The 21,347-nt window shown below is 43.7% G+C and overlaps 1 protein-coding gene across 1 annotated transcript in view; it reads right to left on the reverse strand.

Moving 5' to 3' along the window:
- The window catches only part of STK24 (serine/threonine kinase 24), a gene marked incomplete at both ends in the record, with an annotated part of 61,835 nt that overhangs the window by 30,999 nt on the left and 9,489 nt on the right, over window positions 1-21,347 (reverse strand). Inside the window, one exon of the mRNA XM_079548536.1 lies at window positions 18,853-19,083. Within this exon, the coding sequence (XP_079404662.1) occupies window positions 18,853-19,083 (231 nt within the window). The remainder of the gene's footprint in view (window positions 1-18,852; window positions 19,084-21,347) is intronic.

Genomic DNA, 21,347 nt, shown 5'->3' on the forward strand with positions numbered 1-21,347 from the left:
CAGATGGCATGCACAACATCAGAAGAACAGAAGAAACCATTTCATGAGAGAACAGGGCTAGTGACGCATGGATTGCCTCCGACATCAAAGATAACCACTGGATCAATCAACGGGATTAATAACTCTTTTGACAAATGAAATGGATGGGACAAAAGATAGAAATTACTGATCACAAAATAAAATTATTTGCACTGGACAACAAACACCGTGGGCACTCAATTCGCTCATGTGTTAAATCATAGAATCGTTAGCGTTGGAAAAGACCTCTTAGATCATCAAGCCCAACTAGCAGAGAGAAACATGAACTTTTATTGAATAAATCCCCTCGCCGTACGTGCGTGGGGCTGCGTGCCATGGCCAGTGTCCTGATGGGGCTCGTGGGACAATGTGGCTACGGCCCTGGTGACAGGTATGGGACACCAACGCCAAGCACACAAGATGTGGGGAAGGGAGTGGATGGGGGCACTGGGAAAAGCCCAGAAACTCGTGCATCACTGTGACATGGGCAGTGATGTCTCCAAGGCAAGGTCAAATGAAGGTGACGCCCAACAGCTTGGCCAAGCCATACTTGGAGACATCTCCAGGCAACAGATTGTGACTCCATAGTGCACGCTGGCTTTGCTGCGGGTGCAGCGGCTCAGCCCACCAGTTCGTGCCTGGCTTCCGACCGAGCGTGTGTGCGAGGACCGGAGTGTGCAAAGGGCGAGCTTTGGTGCTGGAACGTGCTCTGGGTGCTGTTCGCGCAGCTCCCAGCGGCCGTCTCAGAGCCATCTGTTCTTTACCCCGACCCTGCTTGAGCAGGCAGACGGGATAGCTTACAGAGGCGCCCGCAGAAGCATAGGTAGGCGGCACGGGGACTGGCGGCGGGGGGGGACACCTTGAGGGACCCGTCCCAGGCCGCTGTGTGACTAATGCCTCTTGTCCTCTTCCAGCGTGACACCTGCTGCTGCAGCGCCAGTGCTGGGGAGCGCGTTGCCATCTCCCGCTCCCCCTGCCCCACCGCAACTGGTGGAAGCATGGAGGCAGCATTAGACACCCGCTGCCCCGTGTGCCTGGACAACTGGGACAGTGCGGCATACGCCATGCCGTGCTGCCACCAGTTCTGCCTTCCCTGCATCCAGCGGTGGACGAGCACCAGGCCACAGTGCCCGCTTTGCAAACGGGATGTGAAGTCCATCATTCACACCGTGCAAGCGGACGACAACTACCAGGAGCTGCTGGTCAGACCGCCTGCAGAGGCATCCATTGCCACTCGGAGCCCTGCAGTCCGCCAGCCAGCCCGGCCATGGCCCGCAGTGCCCACGCGTCCTGTGGGCGGCCTCTCACCTGACACCTGGGCTTCCCTCTTCAGGGAGCACCCGGCCCTGCTGCGGCCCCTGCGCTCCTGGCTGCGCCAGAAGCTGCGCCGCATCCTGGGCACCGAGGAGCCACAGGCAAACACACTGGTGCACAGTGTCATCTGGGCCCTGCTCCTCGTAGGCTTGGCGGAGGGGATCTTGATAGAAATGCTGGATCCCGACCTGCACGGCCACACGGTGACCTTTGTACGGCACTTCATCGCCTTCGCCGTGCAGAGGTGCACCAGGGCGGCTCACCGCTTGCTGGGCCTCCGTGTCCCCCCTGCTGCTGGGGCACAGGAGGCCGCTACATCAGAGCCCAGACCTGCCGTACCAGAGGAGGCACCTGTCCCCGGCCCAGCGCCCTCCAGCAGCCCTGCCAGCTCTAACAGGGACGAAATGCTGGGCAGGACAAGAGAAGAGCTCGGTGGGCATCCCAGCCGCCCACATTCCAACCCTGCAACTGACACCACAGAGCAGGCAGCGCCTCACCAGGAGCCAGAAGAGACTGTGGCAGGGCCTTCTGGCACCAGCCCACCTGAGGGGACCCGGCGAGCCCCAAAGAGGAAGGCCAGCGACTCACAGGCCTCAGAGTCACCAAACAAGAGGCCACCCCGCCGGCCGGCATAGAAGAGTGCTGGAGCTGGTGAGGCTGGGGCCACGCAGCACCTGCAACACACACTGGCCCCAAAGGACCCACGTCATCAGGGTCCAATTCCTTCCTGGAAATAAAACACAAAGACCGAAAACAACCAAAAAAATGTGTTCGTAGCGGTTGCTGATTCCCCATCCTTGATGCTCCCTCCCCTTTTTCCTACAGCCCTGCCACGGCTGCCACTGCCGCATTCCTGACAGGAACCCCCGGGCTTCACGCAGGGGAAGGGCAAAGTTCTGCACCCGGGCAGGAACATCCTCAGCCCACACTACAGCTGGGGTTAGCCAGCTGGAGCGCACCTGGGAGTCCTGCTGGACACCAGGCTGAACCACCAAGGAGCCCAGGCTGCCTTCGTCAACCGTGTCCTGGGCTGCATGAGGCCGGCTGCTACCGGCAGGTGAAGGGAGGGCGCTTATCCTGCACCTCTGCTCAAACTCTGAGCAGGCCACAGCTGCAGCGCTGGGCCCAGAGCTGGGCTCCCCAGCGCAAGGGAGAATAACCAAGTTCTTCCTTCCCGTTGTGAGTGGACAATTCAGGTGTACCCCTTCAGATCCAGCTTGTGGATGCCCCATCCCTAGAGGCATTCAAGGCCAGGCTGCATGTGGCGCTGGGCAGCCTGCTCTACTGGTTCGCGACCCTGCATATAGCAGGCGGTGGAAACTACATTACCGCTGTGCTCCTTTTTAACACAGGACATTCTCTGATTCTCTCATTCTATGATTCCATGTCTGTACAACTGCTGTTAAGTAGGGATCTAGACACTTTCTTTTTTACAGGCTTTTGAAAGGTCTTTACAGAAGACAAAACCCAAGAAAAATCTCTCAGTGCCTATTCACACCACATTCCTAGGACAACACTTGAAGAACAAGCTCGTTCTTACAAACAACAGGACGTGCTATTGGTTTTCTTGCGCATCCGGTGAACACAAAGCTCTCCAGCCGCACTACGGAATCGAGAATTCCACCATCATTCCAACGCTCCCAAAGAAGCATACGCACTTTCCTCATTCACTTAATCCTTCACTAAGATTCTCCTCCGACAATATGCTCTTCTGCTAATGTTCTTCCACCTAATTCCACCTCACGTCACAACACAAGCTTCTACACGTTCCTGTATTGTTTTATCAAAGGGAACGTTGCTTCTTCCTGTCATCCGATCTCACTAAAACATACAAAAACGAAACAACCAGCAACCACTACCTGCCGTGTTACCTACAGATACCCATGCCTAAGGAACCTGAATGTCAGATGGCATGCACAACATCAGAAGAACAGAAGAAACCATTTCATGAGAGAACAGGGCTAGTGACGCATGGATTGCCTCCGACATCAAAGATAACCACTGGATCAATCAACGGGATTAATAACTCTTTTGACAAATGAAATGGATGGGACAAAAGATAGAAATTACTGATCACAAAATAAAATTATTTGCACTGGACAACAAACACCGTGGGCACTCAATTCGCTCATGTGTTAAATCATAGAATCGTTAGCGTTGGAAAAGACCTCTTAGATCATCAAGCCCAACTAGCAGAGAGAAACATGAACTTTTATTGAATAAATCCCCTCGCCGTACGTGCGTGGGGCTGCGTGCCATGGCCAGTGTCCTGATGGGGCTCGTGGGACAATGTGGCTACGGCCCTGGTGACAGGTATGGGACACCAACGCCAAGCACACAAGATGTGGGGAAGGGAGTGGATGGGGGCACTGGGAAAAGCCCAGAAACTCGTGCATCACTGTGACATGGGCAGTGATGTCTCCAAGGCAAGGTCAAATGAAGGTGACGCCCAACAGCTTGGCCAAGCCATACTTGGAGACATCTCCAGGCAACAGATTGTGACTCCATAGTGCACGCTGGCTTTGCTGCGGGTGCAGCGGCTCAGCCCACCAGTTCGTGCCTGGCTTCCGACCGAGCGTGTGTGCGAGGACCGGAGTGTGCAAAGGGCGAGCTTTGGTGCTGGAACGTGCTCTGGGTGCTGTTCGCGCAGCTCCCAGCGGCCGTCTCAGAGCCATCTGTTCTTTACCCCGACCCTGCTTGAGCAGGCAGACGGGATAGCTTACAGAGGCGCCCGCAGAAGCATAGGTAGGCGGCACGGGGACTGGCGGCGGGGGGGGACACCTTGAGGGACCCGTCCCAGGCCGCTGTGTGACTAATGCCTCTTGTCCTCTTCCAGCGTGACACCTGCTGCTGCAGCGCCAGTGCTGGGGAGCGCGTTGCCATCTCCCGCTCCCCCTGCCCCACCGCAACTGGTGGAAGCATGGAGGCAGCATTAGACACCCGCTGCCCCGTGTGCCTGGACAACTGGGACAGTGCGGCATACGCCATGCCGTGCTGCCACCAGTTCTGCCTTCCCTGCATCCAGCGGTGGACGAGCACCAGGCCACAGTGCCCGCTTTGCAAACGGGATGTGAAGTCCATCATTCACACCGTGCAAGCGGACGACAACTACCAGGAGCTGCTGGTCAGACCGCCTGCAGAGGCATCCATTGCCACTCGGAGCCCTGCAGTCCGCCAGCCAGCCCGGCCATGGCCCGCAGTGCCCACGCGTCCTGTGGGCGGCCTCTCACCTGACACCTGGGCTTCCCTCTTCAGGGAGCACCCGGCCCTGCTGCGGCCCCTGCGCTCCTGGCTGCGCCAGAAGCTGCGCCGCATCCTGGGCACCGAGGAGCCACAGGCAAACACACTGGTGCACAGTGTCATCTGGGCCCTGCTCCTCGTAGGCTTGGCGGAGGGGATCTTGATAGAAATGCTGGATCCCGACCTGCACGGCCACACGGTGACCTTTGTACGGCACTTCATCGCCTTCGCCGTGCAGAGGTGCACCAGGGCGGCTCACCGCTTGCTGGGCCTCCGTGTCCCCCCTGCTGCTGGGGCACAGGAGGCCGCTACATCAGAGCCCAGACCTGCCGTACCAGAGGAGGCACCTGTCCCCGGCCCAGCGCCCTCCAGCAGCCCTGCCAGCTCTAACAGGGACGAAATGCTGGGCAGGACAAGAGAAGAGCTCGGTGGGCATCCCAGCCGCCCACATTCCAACCCTGCAACTGACACCACAGAGCAGGCAGCGCCTCACCAGGAGCCAGAAGAGACTGTGGCAGGGCCTTCTGGCACCAGCCCACCTGAGGGGACCCGGCGAGCCCCAAAGAGGAAGGCCAGCGACTCACAGGCCTCAGAGTCACCAAACAAGAGGCCACCCCGCCGGCCGGCATAGAAGAGTGCTGGAGCTGGTGAGGCTGGGGCCACGCAGCACCTGCAACACACACTGGCCCCAAAGGACCCACGTCATCAGGGTCCAATTCCTTCCTGGAAATAAAACACAAAGACCGAAAACAACCAAAAAAATGTGTTCGTAGCGGTTGCTGATTCCCCATCCTTGATGCTCCCTCCCCTTTTTCCTACAGCCCTGCCACGGCTGCCACTGCCGCATTCCTGACAGGAACCCCCGGGCTTCACGCAGGGGAAGGGCAAAGTTCTGCACCCGGGCAGGAACATCCTCAGCCCACACTACAGCTGGGGTTAGCCAGCTGGAGCGCACCTGGGAGTCCTGCTGGACACCAGGCTGAACCACCAAGGAGCCCAGGCTGCCTTCGTCAACCGTGTCCTGGGCTGCATGAGGCCGGCTGCTACCGGCAGGTGAAGGGAGGGCGCTTATCCTGCACCTCTGCTCAAACTCTGAGCAGGCCACAGCTGCAGCGCTGGGCCCAGAGCTGGGCTCCCCAGCGCAAGGGAGAATAACCAAGTTCTTCCTTCCCGTTGTGAGTGGACAATTCAGGTGTACCCCTTCAGATCCAGCTTGTGGATGCCCCATCCCTAGAGGCATTCAAGGCCAGGCTGCATGTGGCGCTGGGCAGCCTGCTCTACTGGTTCGCGACCCTGCATATAGCAGGCGGTGGAAACTACATTACCGCTGTGCTCCTTTTTAACACAGGACATTCTCTGATTCTCTCATTCTATGATTCCATGTCTGTACAACTGCTGTTAAGTAGGGATCTAGACACTTTCTTTTTTACAGGCTTTTGAAAGGTCTTTACAGAAGACAAAACCCAAGAAAAATCTCTCAGTGCCTATTCACACCACGTTCCTAGGACAACACTTGAAGAACAAGCTCGTTCTTACAAACAACAGGACGTGCTATTGGTTTTCTTGCGCATCCGGTGAACACAAAGCTCTCCAGCCTCACTACGGAATCGAGAATTCCACCATCATTCCAACGCTCCCAAAGAAGCATACGCACTTTCCTCATTCACTTAATCCTTCACTAAGATTCTCCTCCGACAATATGCTCTTCTGCTAATGTTCTTCCACCTAATTCCACCTCACGTCACAACACAAGCTTCTACATGTTCCTGTATTGTTTTATCAAAGGGAACGTTGCTTCTTCCTGTCATCCAATCTCACTAAAACATACAAAAACGAAACAACCAGCAACCACTACCTGCCGTGTTACCTACAGATACCCATGCCTAAGGAACCTGAATGTCAGATGGCATGCGCAACATCAGAGGTTGACTCAGAAGAACAGAAGAAACCATTTCATGAGAGAACAGGGCTAGTGACGCATGGATTGCCTCCGACATCAAAGATAACCACTGGATAAATTGTCATCCGCCTCCCCTTCTCTTCTCACTGTCCTGTCAAAACTAACGGTCCATGTTACTTTTAGGGAAGTGTCTTCAATTACTGTCCAGTGTTCTCAAAAAGGTATAGAGGAAGTGAAATGCCAACATCTTAGCATCTCAGCCACCTTTTAGCTTGGAGATTAATATCCCGCTTCTATGTTTTGAGCTATTAGAACAGCGAAAGAAGATTTTTATGTAATACTGATGAAGATAACAATTCATCAAGAAAGTAGATGTGAAAATGTTGTCATGCTGATGTACGTAAACCAGTATACAATTAAAGAATACAGTTAAAATTGATCTTTCCGCTTAAATGAGTGATTGAATTTTACTAACAATTTGAATTTCTCCAAAGAAAAATAATATTGCTTTTGAATATCAGTTCCCTCCAGGAAACACTGACAAAGTAGTAACTAGATTTACCTTTGAAATTAATTTGAGTATTCCATGAATTCGAGAGGCTCCTAATAATATAACACTTCCCATTTATTGCTAGGGCCCTTTTTTTTTAAATAATGTACATCCTAAAAAACAGTCTAGCAGTTCTCAACCCCCCCCTAAAAAACAAAAAATTCTGTCACTGACACTAGAAGGATACTCAAATGGAAGAAATTAAAACTGCTTTTGTTTCCTTATGATTTACTCCCAGGAGATAGCAACTCATCAGTAAAGGTAAAATACACTTGCGATCATCTTTAGTTTGTTCCACAGGAACAGAAGTAGCTTGCTAAGCTTTACATCAGCTTCATGTGCTGTTCTTATTGGGGATTATGTGGTAATATCTTGCAGAGCTAAAAGGAAGTGGTAGAATAATTCCCCCCAAAAAAGATTTCCAGTTTTGTGAAAAACTCATTCATTTAATTTTATTATTTTTTTAATTTGAAAACTCTTTTGCCTTTTTCAGTACCACATGAAGGGATATAGAAATAATACATTGTGGAAAGACTACATATTATGAAATAAATCCAAATTGCTACAGTTGAATTGCACTGTACATTCGATATGTACATACAGAACCATAGCAGCTAATTACTGTCACAGAAATCTCAGCATTTGGAAAAGAAAAATAAGAAACAGCAATGAAAGAAAACAATAATAGCAACAAAAAAACAGCAATAAAATTGTTCAACAAACAAAAATCAAGCTAATTTAACCTATCAGCATTACCAGAACTTGTAAAAATTTTAAGCCTGGAGGAGCTACAAGTTGATCATAACATGCATAGGTAAATCTGAACATAACTAACTTTGGAAGAGAGTTAGGTGATATATTATTTTATATGATACCCTTAACATATTTAAGATCTAATCTGCAGGAGCTTTACTTTCATACAGCAGAGCCTAATAAGAACACCAGCTAGATGGTGGTCATTAAAGTAGTTAGAAAGCTCTTGCCTAGGTTTTATAAAGTCAAACTAATAGCAAAAAAAAAAAAAAAAAAAAGCATTAAAAAATAGCATAAAAGGAAAAATAAGGTGAAAGTTGTTACTCAGGGTATCTGCAATCACACAGGACTTAGGAGCAGATTTACCTTATGTGGTCTGAGAGCACTCACTGTCAACTGAGTCCTCTCCAAATCTATAGCCCTAGAAAAAAATCTGCTCAGCAAACATAATTAATATTTACTACTGGTCTACTTTCAAATATTCTCATAAATGGAAATGTTTACTGGAATAAGAACAAGAAAAAGAAGATCCGTAGCTCAACTTTCCTATGAATGACCTGAAAGGAGGTTGGGGAGAACCAGAAATAACCCCTGAGAGCTCTGTTTTTATAAATAAGTAAATGTGGGATTATTGTTTTTTCATTTCTGTTTCCATGGCAAACAACTATCTGTTCTTAATTTATCTTTCTACTAAGTAATTATTCTATAGGCATTTAGGAGATACAAACAGCTGTGCTGCATCTAGACAGCATCTCTGACAGGAAAAAAAGATTCCTGAAGACATATTTCCCTCCAGCAGAATTAAATGCATTTCCTGGGACAACACTCTCTAAAAACCTAAACAAAGAATTGGGCAGAAATTAGCTTTAAAAATAATTTAAAAAAAAAAAAAAAAAGGGAACTTTAAAACTGTGAAGAGTTTTTTCCCCCTTGATCTTAAAGAAAAATGAATTGAGAAAAGCTCAAGTTTTAAGTCTCATCCAAAATATGAAAGACAAACCAAGGGATGGAGGGTAGCATATGTCTGAGCATCAGGAAGTGTAGCTAGCACCTTTCACTTCACACTAAGGGCACATTCTTAAGCAAAAGTACAAGCCTTACTGACAGAGATGCAAATCTCCATGAGGACTGCAACCAGCTGATAAGGCCTTACAGAGCTCTCAAAAGATTTTCATGAAGGAGTAAGAACAAAAACTTTTAGGAGATGGTAATGCTGCACTGAAGAATATTACCACACTGGGGTGCAGGACTGATGAGTGCATTTTGTCTGGGGAGCATTTCTGAGGCGCTTACCTCCTCTGAAGTCTCTTGGCGTCAGGATGAATGCTAGCTGTCCTCGGGCTGCCATCCCTTTGAGGGGAGGGAGATACAGATGAGCCCAAAGGTTCTCTTCTAAACACAAGTCCTTATGCAAGCTGGCCAAAAGGTCCCTGCAATCAAAGAAATCATTGTGGTTTTGCATGTGGCGCATTTATGTCCTTTAATCAAGGTTTGTCAGCCATCTAACGTTCAACCACAAAGAAAAAAAATGGGGAAAAAAAAAAAAAAAAAAAAAAAAAGCATCTGCCAGGTAGCCAATGCAGAACAGAGGCTAAGGAGAGACAAGCTGCTCATTCCAGTTTGGACACTGTGTACTCCATGAAAAACACAGGCAACGAGATTTTTCAGACTCAGCAGAACATCCTCGGTGTACATTATTATGCATGTACAGATGTATAAAAAATATTTGTCTTTGGAATCATTTTCCAACACACTGAAGTTTCTGTCTTTTTCAGATCACAAGGAAAAACGTGTTTTCATTCCTAAATATGTGTACTAGTCAATGCATTCTACAACCTAAGATAGCAGTCACCTTCCAACCATTACCTCCTGCAATTACTTCAGCAGTATACAGTTAATCCTTAAACGCATTCTTTTTGCCACAGACTACTTGTAACAGAGCTTGCAGAGCCACTTGCTGGGAGGGGGAACAAAATAATGAAAACTCTAATGCAATAGTGCAAGTTCTGTCAGCACCAATCAAAGAATCATTCTGCAGAACATTCATCAGACTTGTGTTTGCATCCCAATGTGCTGGAGCCACAAGCCTCGTGTTTTCCTTAGCCTGAGTCATCCCTAACAGTGCCCATATTCTCAGGCCCTTTGGCACGTTTCCTGGACACACGCCCCTTCATCATAGAAAAGAACCCTTTCAGCTCATCTGTCAAAAGCCTAGACATGTCACATTAAGCACATGAGCTCCCAAAGCTCCAAGCTAATGGGCAACCTTGGTTTCTCAGAATATATTACAGCAAAAGCAGACACACACATTTCTTGTATTGGCTGCAAAACCAGTTCCTAGCTATTAACCACGAGAAACTTATACAGCAATTACATAGTACACACATTTCACGTTCTAAAGGAGTGGGTACTCATTTACTTGGGATGCTAAGTGAACACGAGTCCATACTCTTCCATTTGCCATTGATTTAAGGCCAGTTTCTTTCTCTTCAAATAACAGGAGGGAAGACTTAAAAAAATTATGTCACTTACAACCATAAGGTGAAGGTAAGCTTTTTTATCACCTAATGGAGGTGGCAGTTAGTGATTTCCCTCCTCCCTGTTCATCAGGTAAAAAATTACTTTATAACCATGTCTATCCAGTCCATGCTTCATGGGGAAGAATAAATTCCAACCTGCAGCAGATCTTTTCCCAGAAATCCCATCTAAAGAGACAGTCAAAGAATAACTAGTGAGCAACATATTTATACTGCAACCCCAACATTTCTTCCATTTACCAAGAATGCAAGAAACAAAAAGGTAATCCATAATCAAGGCTCTTTATGTAGTTGAATTTTACTAATAAGTGCATCAAATGGTTATTCATAAACTCTATGAAGTCACAAAATAAGAAATTGAAAGCCAAAGTAAATTAGCACTAGTTTACAGAATTCATTTTCCAGATGAACTATATTACAACAAAAGCAGAATTATCAAGTGAATTTGGCATCCAATTAACAGAGAAATTAGTACATTTTTTTCCACCCCACTTGCACCTGAGTATCTTAAACCTATTTCACTAGAACAGTTCATGTTAATTACACTCAGCTTTTATAAATTACTCCCTGTTCTAGACCAGAATCAAACTTCTAATATGTGAGGCACAGGAACTCTTTCACCTCCACTGTCCAAAATACAACTGCTCTAATGCTTACATTCGTTCCTCTTTACCTCTACGTCAAATTAAATTCAGAATGAAAGGTATAACTCAAGTTTACTTCTCCTTTGCACAGATATCAATACACCCAGCCACTTAACCCTTTTTGCCATTTGTATACACAACTCCCACCTTTTGGCTTGTCTTTGGAAGGAGTGGGAGGAATTCACTTGGGAAAGCAGTTTCCCATGTGAACCAAGTCATTCTGCAGCCAACAGACCCAAGTACAGTGGCAGAATTCCTGAAAGCAGGATGGGGATGAGATGCTGTTGCTGCCTGAGATCTCACTGAAAGCAGGTAGCAAGGTGTGAAACTACGCCCAGGAATATTTCACAGCACATGGAAGCCAGGAATCAGAGCACCACAGAGGCAGCTTTCAAAGGCTTCACAACAAGAACAACATAGATACATTACTTTCAACAAACAGTATTTTTTACTGAGCTTTTTAAAATTGATTTAGAACAAGATCAGAATTGCATGACATAGTTTAGCATCTAAATGTTAGATAATTCTAAATATAATTAATCATAAACTTTCAGTTTTCCCAAGATAGATCAGTGATGCTTCCAATCTTGATATGTTAGTTCAGTAAGGATTATTTACCCATGAAAGAGAAACAATTCAGAACTGATTACACTGATTAATTTAATGCAGATTTCAGAAACTGGTAAGAATCCCTTGGACTTCTAAAGAGAAACAGTGGAACAAAAAGTTTCTGGATTTAGAATTAAAGAATTAAAAGCAATATCTATGAATAAAGGCAGTGCAAATGAACGACTCCTTTCTCATTAAGGAGTACAGCAAAAGGCTACAGGCAAACACACAAGCAGAAAAGGGTACAGATAACAAAAGTTTAAGGTTGCAAATTTCATCTCTGAAATAAGCAGGGACCGAACTATTTTAAGAATGAGAACAGGGCATCACAGCAAAACCACATGAGATAGAGACAGATAGAGTTCACGAGTTCTTCTGTACACTTTCCCTTTGCTCTTATTTATTACCTTCATCGGCTGCATTAATGGAAGCTTTCAACTTTTCTTTACATTGGCAATCCAACTAGGCCTTAAAGCCCAGCAAATCACCTCAGAAATTCTTGCTGCCTCTTTCAGATTATCATGTTGGATGCCAGTTTCTCACTTAAAGCAGACGAATGAAGGCAGACACCTCTGCTAGGCTGCTGCTTCTTGGAGAGAACTGAGGGCTTATGAGGGGCTTCAGAAGAAAAGTAGGCACTTTTATAAGTAGTTCTTACACCTATGTAAGAACTGTCTTACTGAAGTCATGTCTTATTCTGTTCCTAACACTGCTCCAGTAAGAGAGAAGAATGCAGTCACAGCTGTAGGCATTTCTACAGAGTAGGACTGGCTTTGGTCAAAGAACAGAGAAGGCCCAGTCTCCTTAGCCTCACAAAATGCAGTAATGACAGTGCTGCTGTGACTGTAACACAACAAATGAGATGTGGTTACGGCCCACTTTTAAAAAATATTTATTTGTGAGCCTAATCCCCAGCCAAAATTCAGAAAGAGTGCTTTGCAAAAGGCTCACAACACAAACAACAAAACATCAAAAAACTACTGACATCCTAGAGCTGTGGATTTCACAGTCCCACAGCTTAGGGGGAAACTCCCACACTGTTCTCCCACCCTGATGAGCAGGACGTCACCTGTCACAGGCTGCCTGCTCTCTGCAAGATCACAGTGCATCAAGTTCCTTATGTTTTGACTGTATTAGTTTCTGACCCACAGCACATATTTAAGGTCACACGAGTTCAAAGATGCTTATAAATATTGAAGAAAAACGGTTAAAGCTAAAAAGCCAAAGGATGGTGACCTAAAACATACTGAGCTCACGTGCAAACACATTCAGAATTACATTCTCTAGATTGCTGTGGCAAGAATATCCAACATACCCACTATGATGTCCTTGAGTTGCCTAAAGCGGGAAAGCTTAGGTTTCTAAGTTCAGCAAGTACAGATATAAAAATAACTACAATGACATCAAATCCGCCTCATACGTATTTAAGCTATCTTCCTCTTAAAAAATATGTATTATTACTAGATAGAATTAGCTTTGCTTGGCCAATCACCCATGACATCTCGTCCTATTCAGGTTGGATATTAGGAAAAAATTCTTCTCAGAAAGTGGTGATGCATTGGAAGAGGCTGCTCAGGGAGGTGATGGAGTCACTGCTCCTGGAGGTGCTCAAGAAAGGTGCAGATGTGGCAATGAGGGACGTGGTTAGTGGGCATGGTGGTGATGGCTGGACTAGATGATCTTAGTGGTCTTTTACAACCTTAATGATTCTGCAGTTGTCTTTTGGCATAAGAGATCAGAAAGCGCTGAATGATTGGTACTTAAACAATGAAAAGCTTCCACCAAGTCACTTCCTAACCTTCCCTTAGATAAACAAAATCAAGACAAATCTTTTCCTGGGATATCAACATTCCAAACTCAACCTGTTGGTGAAGCTCTTCACTGAATGCGTTCCGGTTTTCCAGCCACATCAAACTGACCATTGCTGTTTTAGGAACAGCCTCGCTGATGCCATCTACGCTAAGGTCCAGCCAGTACATGATTTACTTTGGTTCAGCCACAGCCACAGCACTACTTACAGAGCTCACATGACAGCCTAAAATCAACTACTTATTACTTTCAGAATTACTGTTTATCAAAAATAGATTTATTTCTAGAATTCATTTGCATGAGGGAGCTGAGCCCCATTAATCAAATTTCAAGGAAGCAGCATGTTTTGTTTCATGAGATTATATTGTGTCATTCATAATGTTTAACCATAAGTTCTCTTCTGTTCTCTTGCAGTATATATATGAACAACAGCTTGACTTAGTACACTACTAGTGTAGCTACACAAGTAGTAGTATATCCTAGACAAAGAAATAACTTGATACAGCTATAAATGCCACAACAAATACTATCAGCAGCTATCCTTAATGTCAGCTCTTTCTATAGATTTTTATATACGTTTTTAAGCATTCTTTATTTTATAGAAAGGGGCAAAATTAAACAGAACTCTGGTTTTCATCAGGTCAAGAAGTTCAAACAGTTATGCTAAAAATAAATATCTGAGTAAAAACGCAAGAGCTTGGAGATGCTGTTGCTTGCTTTTTTTATTATTAATATATCTTATGGAACTAAAGAAAAAATAAGACAAAGTAATTCTCATATATTTCTCAACAATAATCCGAGACAAAAGAAATGCAAAATTATTATGAACTTACAATGAAGCAGTGATTTAAGTTACTAACAAAACTGAAGAAACCTTGTTAGTGAGGCATCTCCACCTTGGAATTAAAACAGATTCCAAACAGCACAGTCTAAAATTGGATAAGGGAAATAACTTTAGAATCAAATCTAAGCTATTGAAAAACTGGTGAAACAGAATAAAATGCAGAAGGCAGAGTTGCCAGGCTCCTAGACAGAGAAAGGTTTTGAATTAACAGCAGTACTCTTCAAAAAAGGTATAGTACAGCAAAACTCAGGGGAAACAGCAAACAACGTTGGAGAATATTATTTTCAAAAATCTGACAGAGAAACACAGAGAAACCACATCCCATTACAAAGAACGAAGCCAATGCTGTTACCTAAAATCTAAAGAAGCAACAGTCTCAGAGGTTTCATAAATCAATTGTATCAGGATCTAAAAAGAGCTATACTTTTGTCCACGGGGCATTTAAATCAGATCACAGACAGAATCATAGAATCACAGAATCATAGAATGGCTTGGGTTGGAAGGGACCTCAAGGATCATCAAGTTCTAACCCCCCTGCCACAGGCAGGGTCCCAGATCAGACACTAGATCAGGCTGCTCAGGGCCCCATCCAACCTGGCCTTGAACATCTCCAGGGACGGGGCATCCACAACCTCTCTTTGCACCCTGTGCCAGCACCTGACCACTTTCTCTGTAGAGAACTCCCCCAGCATTCAAACTAAACCTTCCCTCCTTGAATTTAAAACCGCCTTGTCCTACAACTATCTGCCCATGTAAAAAGTTGATACTCCTCCTTTTTGTAATCCTCTTTCAAATACTGGAAGGCTGCAAGAAGAGACAAACCTCTCATTTGGAAGACATTAAGGAGTAGATATGGTTCCCATAAAAGAAAGAATGGAGCCACTGCCTATGAAGTCTATTTCATAAAAAACATTGATCCACATTTGAAACACACCACAGCAAAGGTGGAAGTTAGTCTCTCTAGATATACACATCCACATAAACCATGCTGTTGTGATCAGCTCAAAGAGCAACCACCCAGTTATTTACTACCTCTTGTGGCAGACAAAACCCTTTTGTCCTAACACAACATGAACATGAATATACCGTACTTAAAATGAGGCCTCAGCAAGGAGTCCGTGCATTTCTCTTCTAAATAAAGATGTGGGGGTTTCTGACAGACATGTTGCTCATGTCAGCTTACATTCATAGCGAAAACCTAAATTAGAATCCTTCATTACTGTGATATTTCTGTTCCAACAAACTCAGCGATTACACAGTAAGAGAAAGAGGTCTCAGGCAAGTACAGCTATTCTGTAGAAACCTCCTAAAACTTCAAGAAGAGCTCCCTTAGTACAGCTGCATGTCACACAGCTTATGTGAAGCAGGTGTGGGCTAACAGAGAAGGAAGATCAATACACGAAAAATTACTCAAAGATCGATGATTCAGCTGAACCAAACAAATGCCTAAATATTTTGTCTAGCTATAGAATCTCTGAAAATATAATATATTTTCATGGCATTGTTCATTAACCACCCTTGGTGAAAATACAGAATGTCTCCGAAAATCTGTCAAACATTTTAAAGGATGTGAGAACAGATCTTCCACATTTCTGTGAGGTTTTTTTTGGAAAGGGACATGAAATAGTCCCCAGGTGGGACTGATCCAGCACACACATGGCCAGTACTCATTATACTGCATGGGCTGTAGAGAATAATTAATGCAGTGCTGGACAATATGGCAACAAACCCTAAGATCTTACCATTTCCCTTTTTGATCCCTTCAAAGCATCTCATTCTGCAAGGAAGAAAAAAATAGTATCTTTCTCATAAGTAGTGCCAAAATGTGCAGTCGTGGAAGAAATAATGCCTCCTAATCACTCAAGACATGACATATCAATATACTGAACACTGTCGGTGATGGACATCATATTATCAGAAACGGAGAGTTAAAAGATGGTCAGACACAGTTCCCTCAATACAGCAATCTTAATTTGCAAAGGCAACAAAGATCTGCCACAAATACACCAAGATTCCCAGCCTAGATTACAAATCAATTAATTTAAACATTAATACTTTCCTTTTTAAGTATTATCTATATTAATATGACACATCATTACTATCCAATAATAGATCTCTTTAATAAGCTAATACAACTGCATAACGTTTCCTCTGAAAGATTCTATCACATCAACATCATCTAATTACCACATACTAATTTTTAACAGCATAAAGGAGTTTTTTGGTTTGAAGAACCATAAGTTCGGTAGTACAAAGTGTCTTGCAAGTTGATATAAATTCACAAGGAACTGAAATAATGAATTAGCATTATTAGATGTACAAGATTGTAGATATGTACAAGAAAGATATGCTTTCTTCTAGAAGTAGCTGAATCTTAATGCAGTCGGTATCAGTGCAGTATTCTGGAAAACTGATACATCTAGATGGAAAAATCAGATTGCTGCACTGAACCAAAGGGACACTGAAGACACAGGTATTTTCAGAAGGTCCTCCTCACCAAAAATAAGCACAAGCATTACTCACAAAACTTCCTTCCAGCCAACACCTATCATACTACCATGCCCCTCTACACTCTCCTCCCTCCTTCACTTTGCAAAAACAACAGAAGCCCCACTGTTTTCACTATATGTTGACATTTACTCAAGTCAAAAATCAAACACCAGACTCTCAGCCATACCACTTCTATACTTTGTAAAAACTATCTAGTAGCATTTCCATCAAACTTTTATTTTTCTTGCATTCTATGTCACTTATCCTTTAACATTTTGCTTTTTCTCCTACAAAAGATCTGAAGTAGGGAGACTAGTCCCACTTCTGCCTTTCCTACAAGACATATTTTACTACGAAACCAAGGCTGAGAAATTTCAGAAGAAGGTATACAAGAGCAAATTTATCCAATTTACTATACTGGATTGTGTGCCTCCTGATGTGTACCTGTTTTAGCTGAGATAGAGTTAATATTCTTCAAAGCAGCTTGCATGGTGCTGTTTTGGATATATGACGAAAATAGTGTTGAACACACACCAACGTTTCAACTGATGCTCAGCATAGCTTATGCAGTGCCAAAGTCTTTTCTGCTTCTTGTGCTGCCCTTGCAGGCAGGCTGGGGGTCCACAAGGAGCTGGGAGGGTACAGCTCATCTCAACTGGCCAAAGGGATATTCTGCACCACACAACACCACCCTGATCAACAATAAGAGCTAGAGTAAAGAAGGAGGAAGGGGAGGATGCTCAGGATGGCTGTCCTACAAAGAGACCATTATGAGTGATTAGCCCTGCTCCCTTGGAAATGGCTTGACATTTGCCCCTCAATGGAAATCAGAAAATGAGTTTTTTTGCTTGTGCACATGGCTTTTGCTTTACCTGTCAAGCTGTTCTTATCTCAGCCCACAAGATATAGCAACACTTTTCCTTTCTGATTCTCTTCCCTGCCCTATTGGTGGGAAGTTAGCAACGCACGGAACCCAGACGCTTACTGAGGTTAAACCACAACATTATGGGTCTGAGATTTAAAGGATACATAACTTAAGTACGGTACCGGTGACAGAGTATTGGGTTAGAAACCATTTACAGTGCCTTCAGTGATAAGCTGTCCAAGCAAACTGGTTCAAAGCACAAAAGGAAAGGACTCCCTGTCTGCCCTTCAGTTACACATCTCCTGCATTCAGATAAAATTCAGGGATAAGAAGAGCTTTGCCTTCCAGAACCTTCATATTTTTGCTTATGAAGTAGAATGTTTCCACAAAAACAGAGACTGAAGGTTAGTTCAGAAGTATTTTCTGCCTACTCATAACTCCAAACCCTTTCAAGTGCACGACCTCTCACCCAGCTTGTCATCTAATTGCCACAAAATAAAGAGCTACCCATAATAAGGGACAAAGAGATAAAGTAGTACAAAAAAACTTCCCAATACTTTCCATGCCTGCTAGAGGTAATAAGCCGTTCTATCCAGCCAATTAAATAAACAAACAAACAAATTTATATCTGGCACACTTAAAACTGAAACCTGAAATCTAAATTTCTCATGGGGATTTCAGAGGAGGGAAGGGAAACAGATCCAAAGAGCAACTAATGGAAAACCCTTCCATTAGCTTCACTTACAGCTAATGCACTGTTGGCTAATGCTTGTAGATTAACTTTTTAAAAAAATCTATTTTAAAATAATTCTGATCAACTCTAGGTTCAGTCTCTTTAGAAAATCAACATACACTTTGTTACTAATCAAACCTTGACAAAAATTGCAAAACAGCTGATACTGCATCACTTTTAATGTTCTGACAATAAAAATGCAGATTTAGGTTTAGTTTTCTGAAAGCGACCAACAGTTAATGTTACATTCTCCTAACATTTGGAGAATCTACTTATGTTATTTAGAAAGAGCTTAACAAATTAATGTGATTTAAATTAATTCCTTTTGTGCAGAGACAGCAAGACGCACATTTTTTCCCATTAACTTCTGCCACACGTCACAAAAATACAGTAACACATTCTTTCTTTAGAACTGAAAGAGTAAAAATAGATTTTTCTTCAGCTGAGGTCTGACTGAAACTTTGCCCTTGAAGATAAGCACGACTGGATAACTTGGGAAATAATTACTGGTAAAAATCAAACGACCATCAACTGTGAGCATCTTACCTTTAAATAGGATCCATAATATTTAGTTACATAGGGACTGTCACACTGACTCAGCACTGTGATTTCCTGTTGGATGTCTTCTATTTCATCTTCTGCTTCTTCTAGGTCAATGATTTTTATAGCAACCACTTTCTGAGTCCGATTGTCAATTCCTTTAAAAACTTCACCAAAAGAGCCCTTACCAATTTTCTCCAGTTTTGTAAACAGTTCTTCTGGATCTGCCTTCAGAGTCTGTTAAAAATAAGAGAAAAGTTACTCAGTATTTGTAACATTAAAATGAAATCTGGCATTTTCAAAGGCTGCACACCCTTCAAATTGTACAGAGTCCTATTTATCCAGCCACCCTTTTTCTATCTCTGTAATTAATGTGCTCTTCATACCTACCCAATGTACACATATTGCAGCATTTACACTTTGCTGTACATAAAGTACAAATTTATCACAGTCCCTGGAACCAGGATTTCTCCTATCCAGCATAAGAAAACACTATTGCCTCAATTCATTTTTCTTGGCCAATAAATTGCACCTAGGCACTGAGGACAAAACACCCCAAAAAGATCTGGTTTCTATTAAAATTAACATGGATCAAATATAAAAGTAATGTGGATTTGTGGATTTTTTTTTCTGTTCCTTGCTCTTTAAATTGCTTCTTTCCCAGAATGCTGTCTTACTCCTCTGAATTTTTCACATACCTCATCCTATACGGATTTTGTTCCCACTCTTCAGTGCACTGACTATTACTTCTTATTGCTTCATGTGGCAAGCAATTCTCTTTAACTACGCTCTACTAAAGACCACCTGCGCAAACCGCCATGCTTCCTTCATACTCCTGCTCCCAAGTTCTTCCTGGAACAGGATTTTTTTTTTTGCTCTTCTCCCAGTTGGATGAGGTCATTCACTCCTTGAAAAAAAAGCTGCCTTGATTTGAACAGTCAAGTGAAAACTGATTGCACACCTAAACATGTCACCTTAAAAAAGAATGCAAGATCTTCATGAACTATTTTGCTACAGTTGTTTTTTCCTCACTACCAAGTATTCAGCTCACTACTGCTGCTCTTCACACCTGCACTGTGCAGATGCTGAGTTCCAGCATGCGCCTTTTTCATCTGACAACAAGGAGTCTTTAGAGCTAATCAAAATACATATTACAACTAATTGGAAAAGTTATAGCTAGAGGGAATAGGCATGATAGGAAGAAACACAGAATGGCATTACTTAGTCCCTTAAGAAATAAATCAAACACCTGAAAAGATGTGTTAATGTTCTGAAAAGGATGAGGTTATATCAACTGAAGTGAAAATACATTGTTGGTATAGAAAAAGATTCATATAAGAAAAAAGATCAGTAATTGTAGAAGAATAATGGGGCAGTAAAAGTTTCTAACACTGAGACAACATATCCTCTTCAGCAATTAAATTTAGCTTATGAAGCACCTCCCACCTATACTTAACGTCTACTTCTACTGGTATCTCAAAGGTTGCAGAATTGATCCTTGCAGCCCCAAGAAGGGGATCACCAAGATGGTGTGTTAGTTCATGTAAAGCTATAAATCACACATGTTTAACATCTGAATAAGTTCTTTTGAGGACCAGAGAGCTGTGACTGTTTGAGTTCAGAGATAAAGCAGGGAGTGTGTTTGTGGAGCAGCCTGAATTCTATCTCTAGTTGTCAAAAAATATTACTATACTACAACGCCTAATACTTTAAAGTAAGCTACAAGACGACATGGTTGAAGATGATTCCAGGAACAGATGGCCAGTGAGATCACTCCCACAAAAGAACTTATCAATGCATGCTGTGAGACCTCAGCAGCCCCAAGAAGTTCCCCCAAGCATCTTTGTGACCTACCAAAGTCAGCTTCAGGAAACAGACAGAAGGACATGGGCTTTTGTGACCCAACAGAGCTATATATCCAATTCGCTTCCACCGAAACGAGCTTGAATTTCAACGTAATGAGAACTACATACTATTATATCCTACATACATAACATGCTCATCTATCTCCCACCAGGAAACCAAAATGGAGCACTTCACCATTTCCAGCACGTGTAGTTACCAGCTAGCCCCACAGTGACAACCTACCAGCACTTCCACCTCCAAAAAAATCACAAAACTAAAGCTCTAAACCAATTTGTACTGAAGTGGTTCTCCTCATGTGCCACAGAATGCTCCCTTACCATTATTCAGAACAGACACATCTGAATAAATCATTTATACAAAAATGCCAGTATTTGCATCAAATACTTTCTCTTTTGGAAAACAATTCTTGCGCTTTTCATCCATACTGTTAAGACTTGAGTTGACATGGACTCGGGGATCTCTGCACGCTCAGTTCATCCATACAACCCAAGTGCCTTGTGAAAAGATTTATTATTAAAAACCATTTCCTTCCCAAATCAGAGCTGTTGTAAACACATATCTTACTTTTAAAACTTAAAAGTTACTGCTCCTGAACTTTGTTCTGAGCCACGGGAGGCAGCAGCTGTTCAAAGAAA

This window comes from Tetrao urogallus, assembly GCF_951394365.1.
Source record: "Tetrao urogallus genome assembly, chromosome: 1".
Classification (NCBI taxonomy): Eukaryota; Metazoa; Chordata; class Aves; order Galliformes; family Phasianidae; genus Tetrao; species Tetrao urogallus.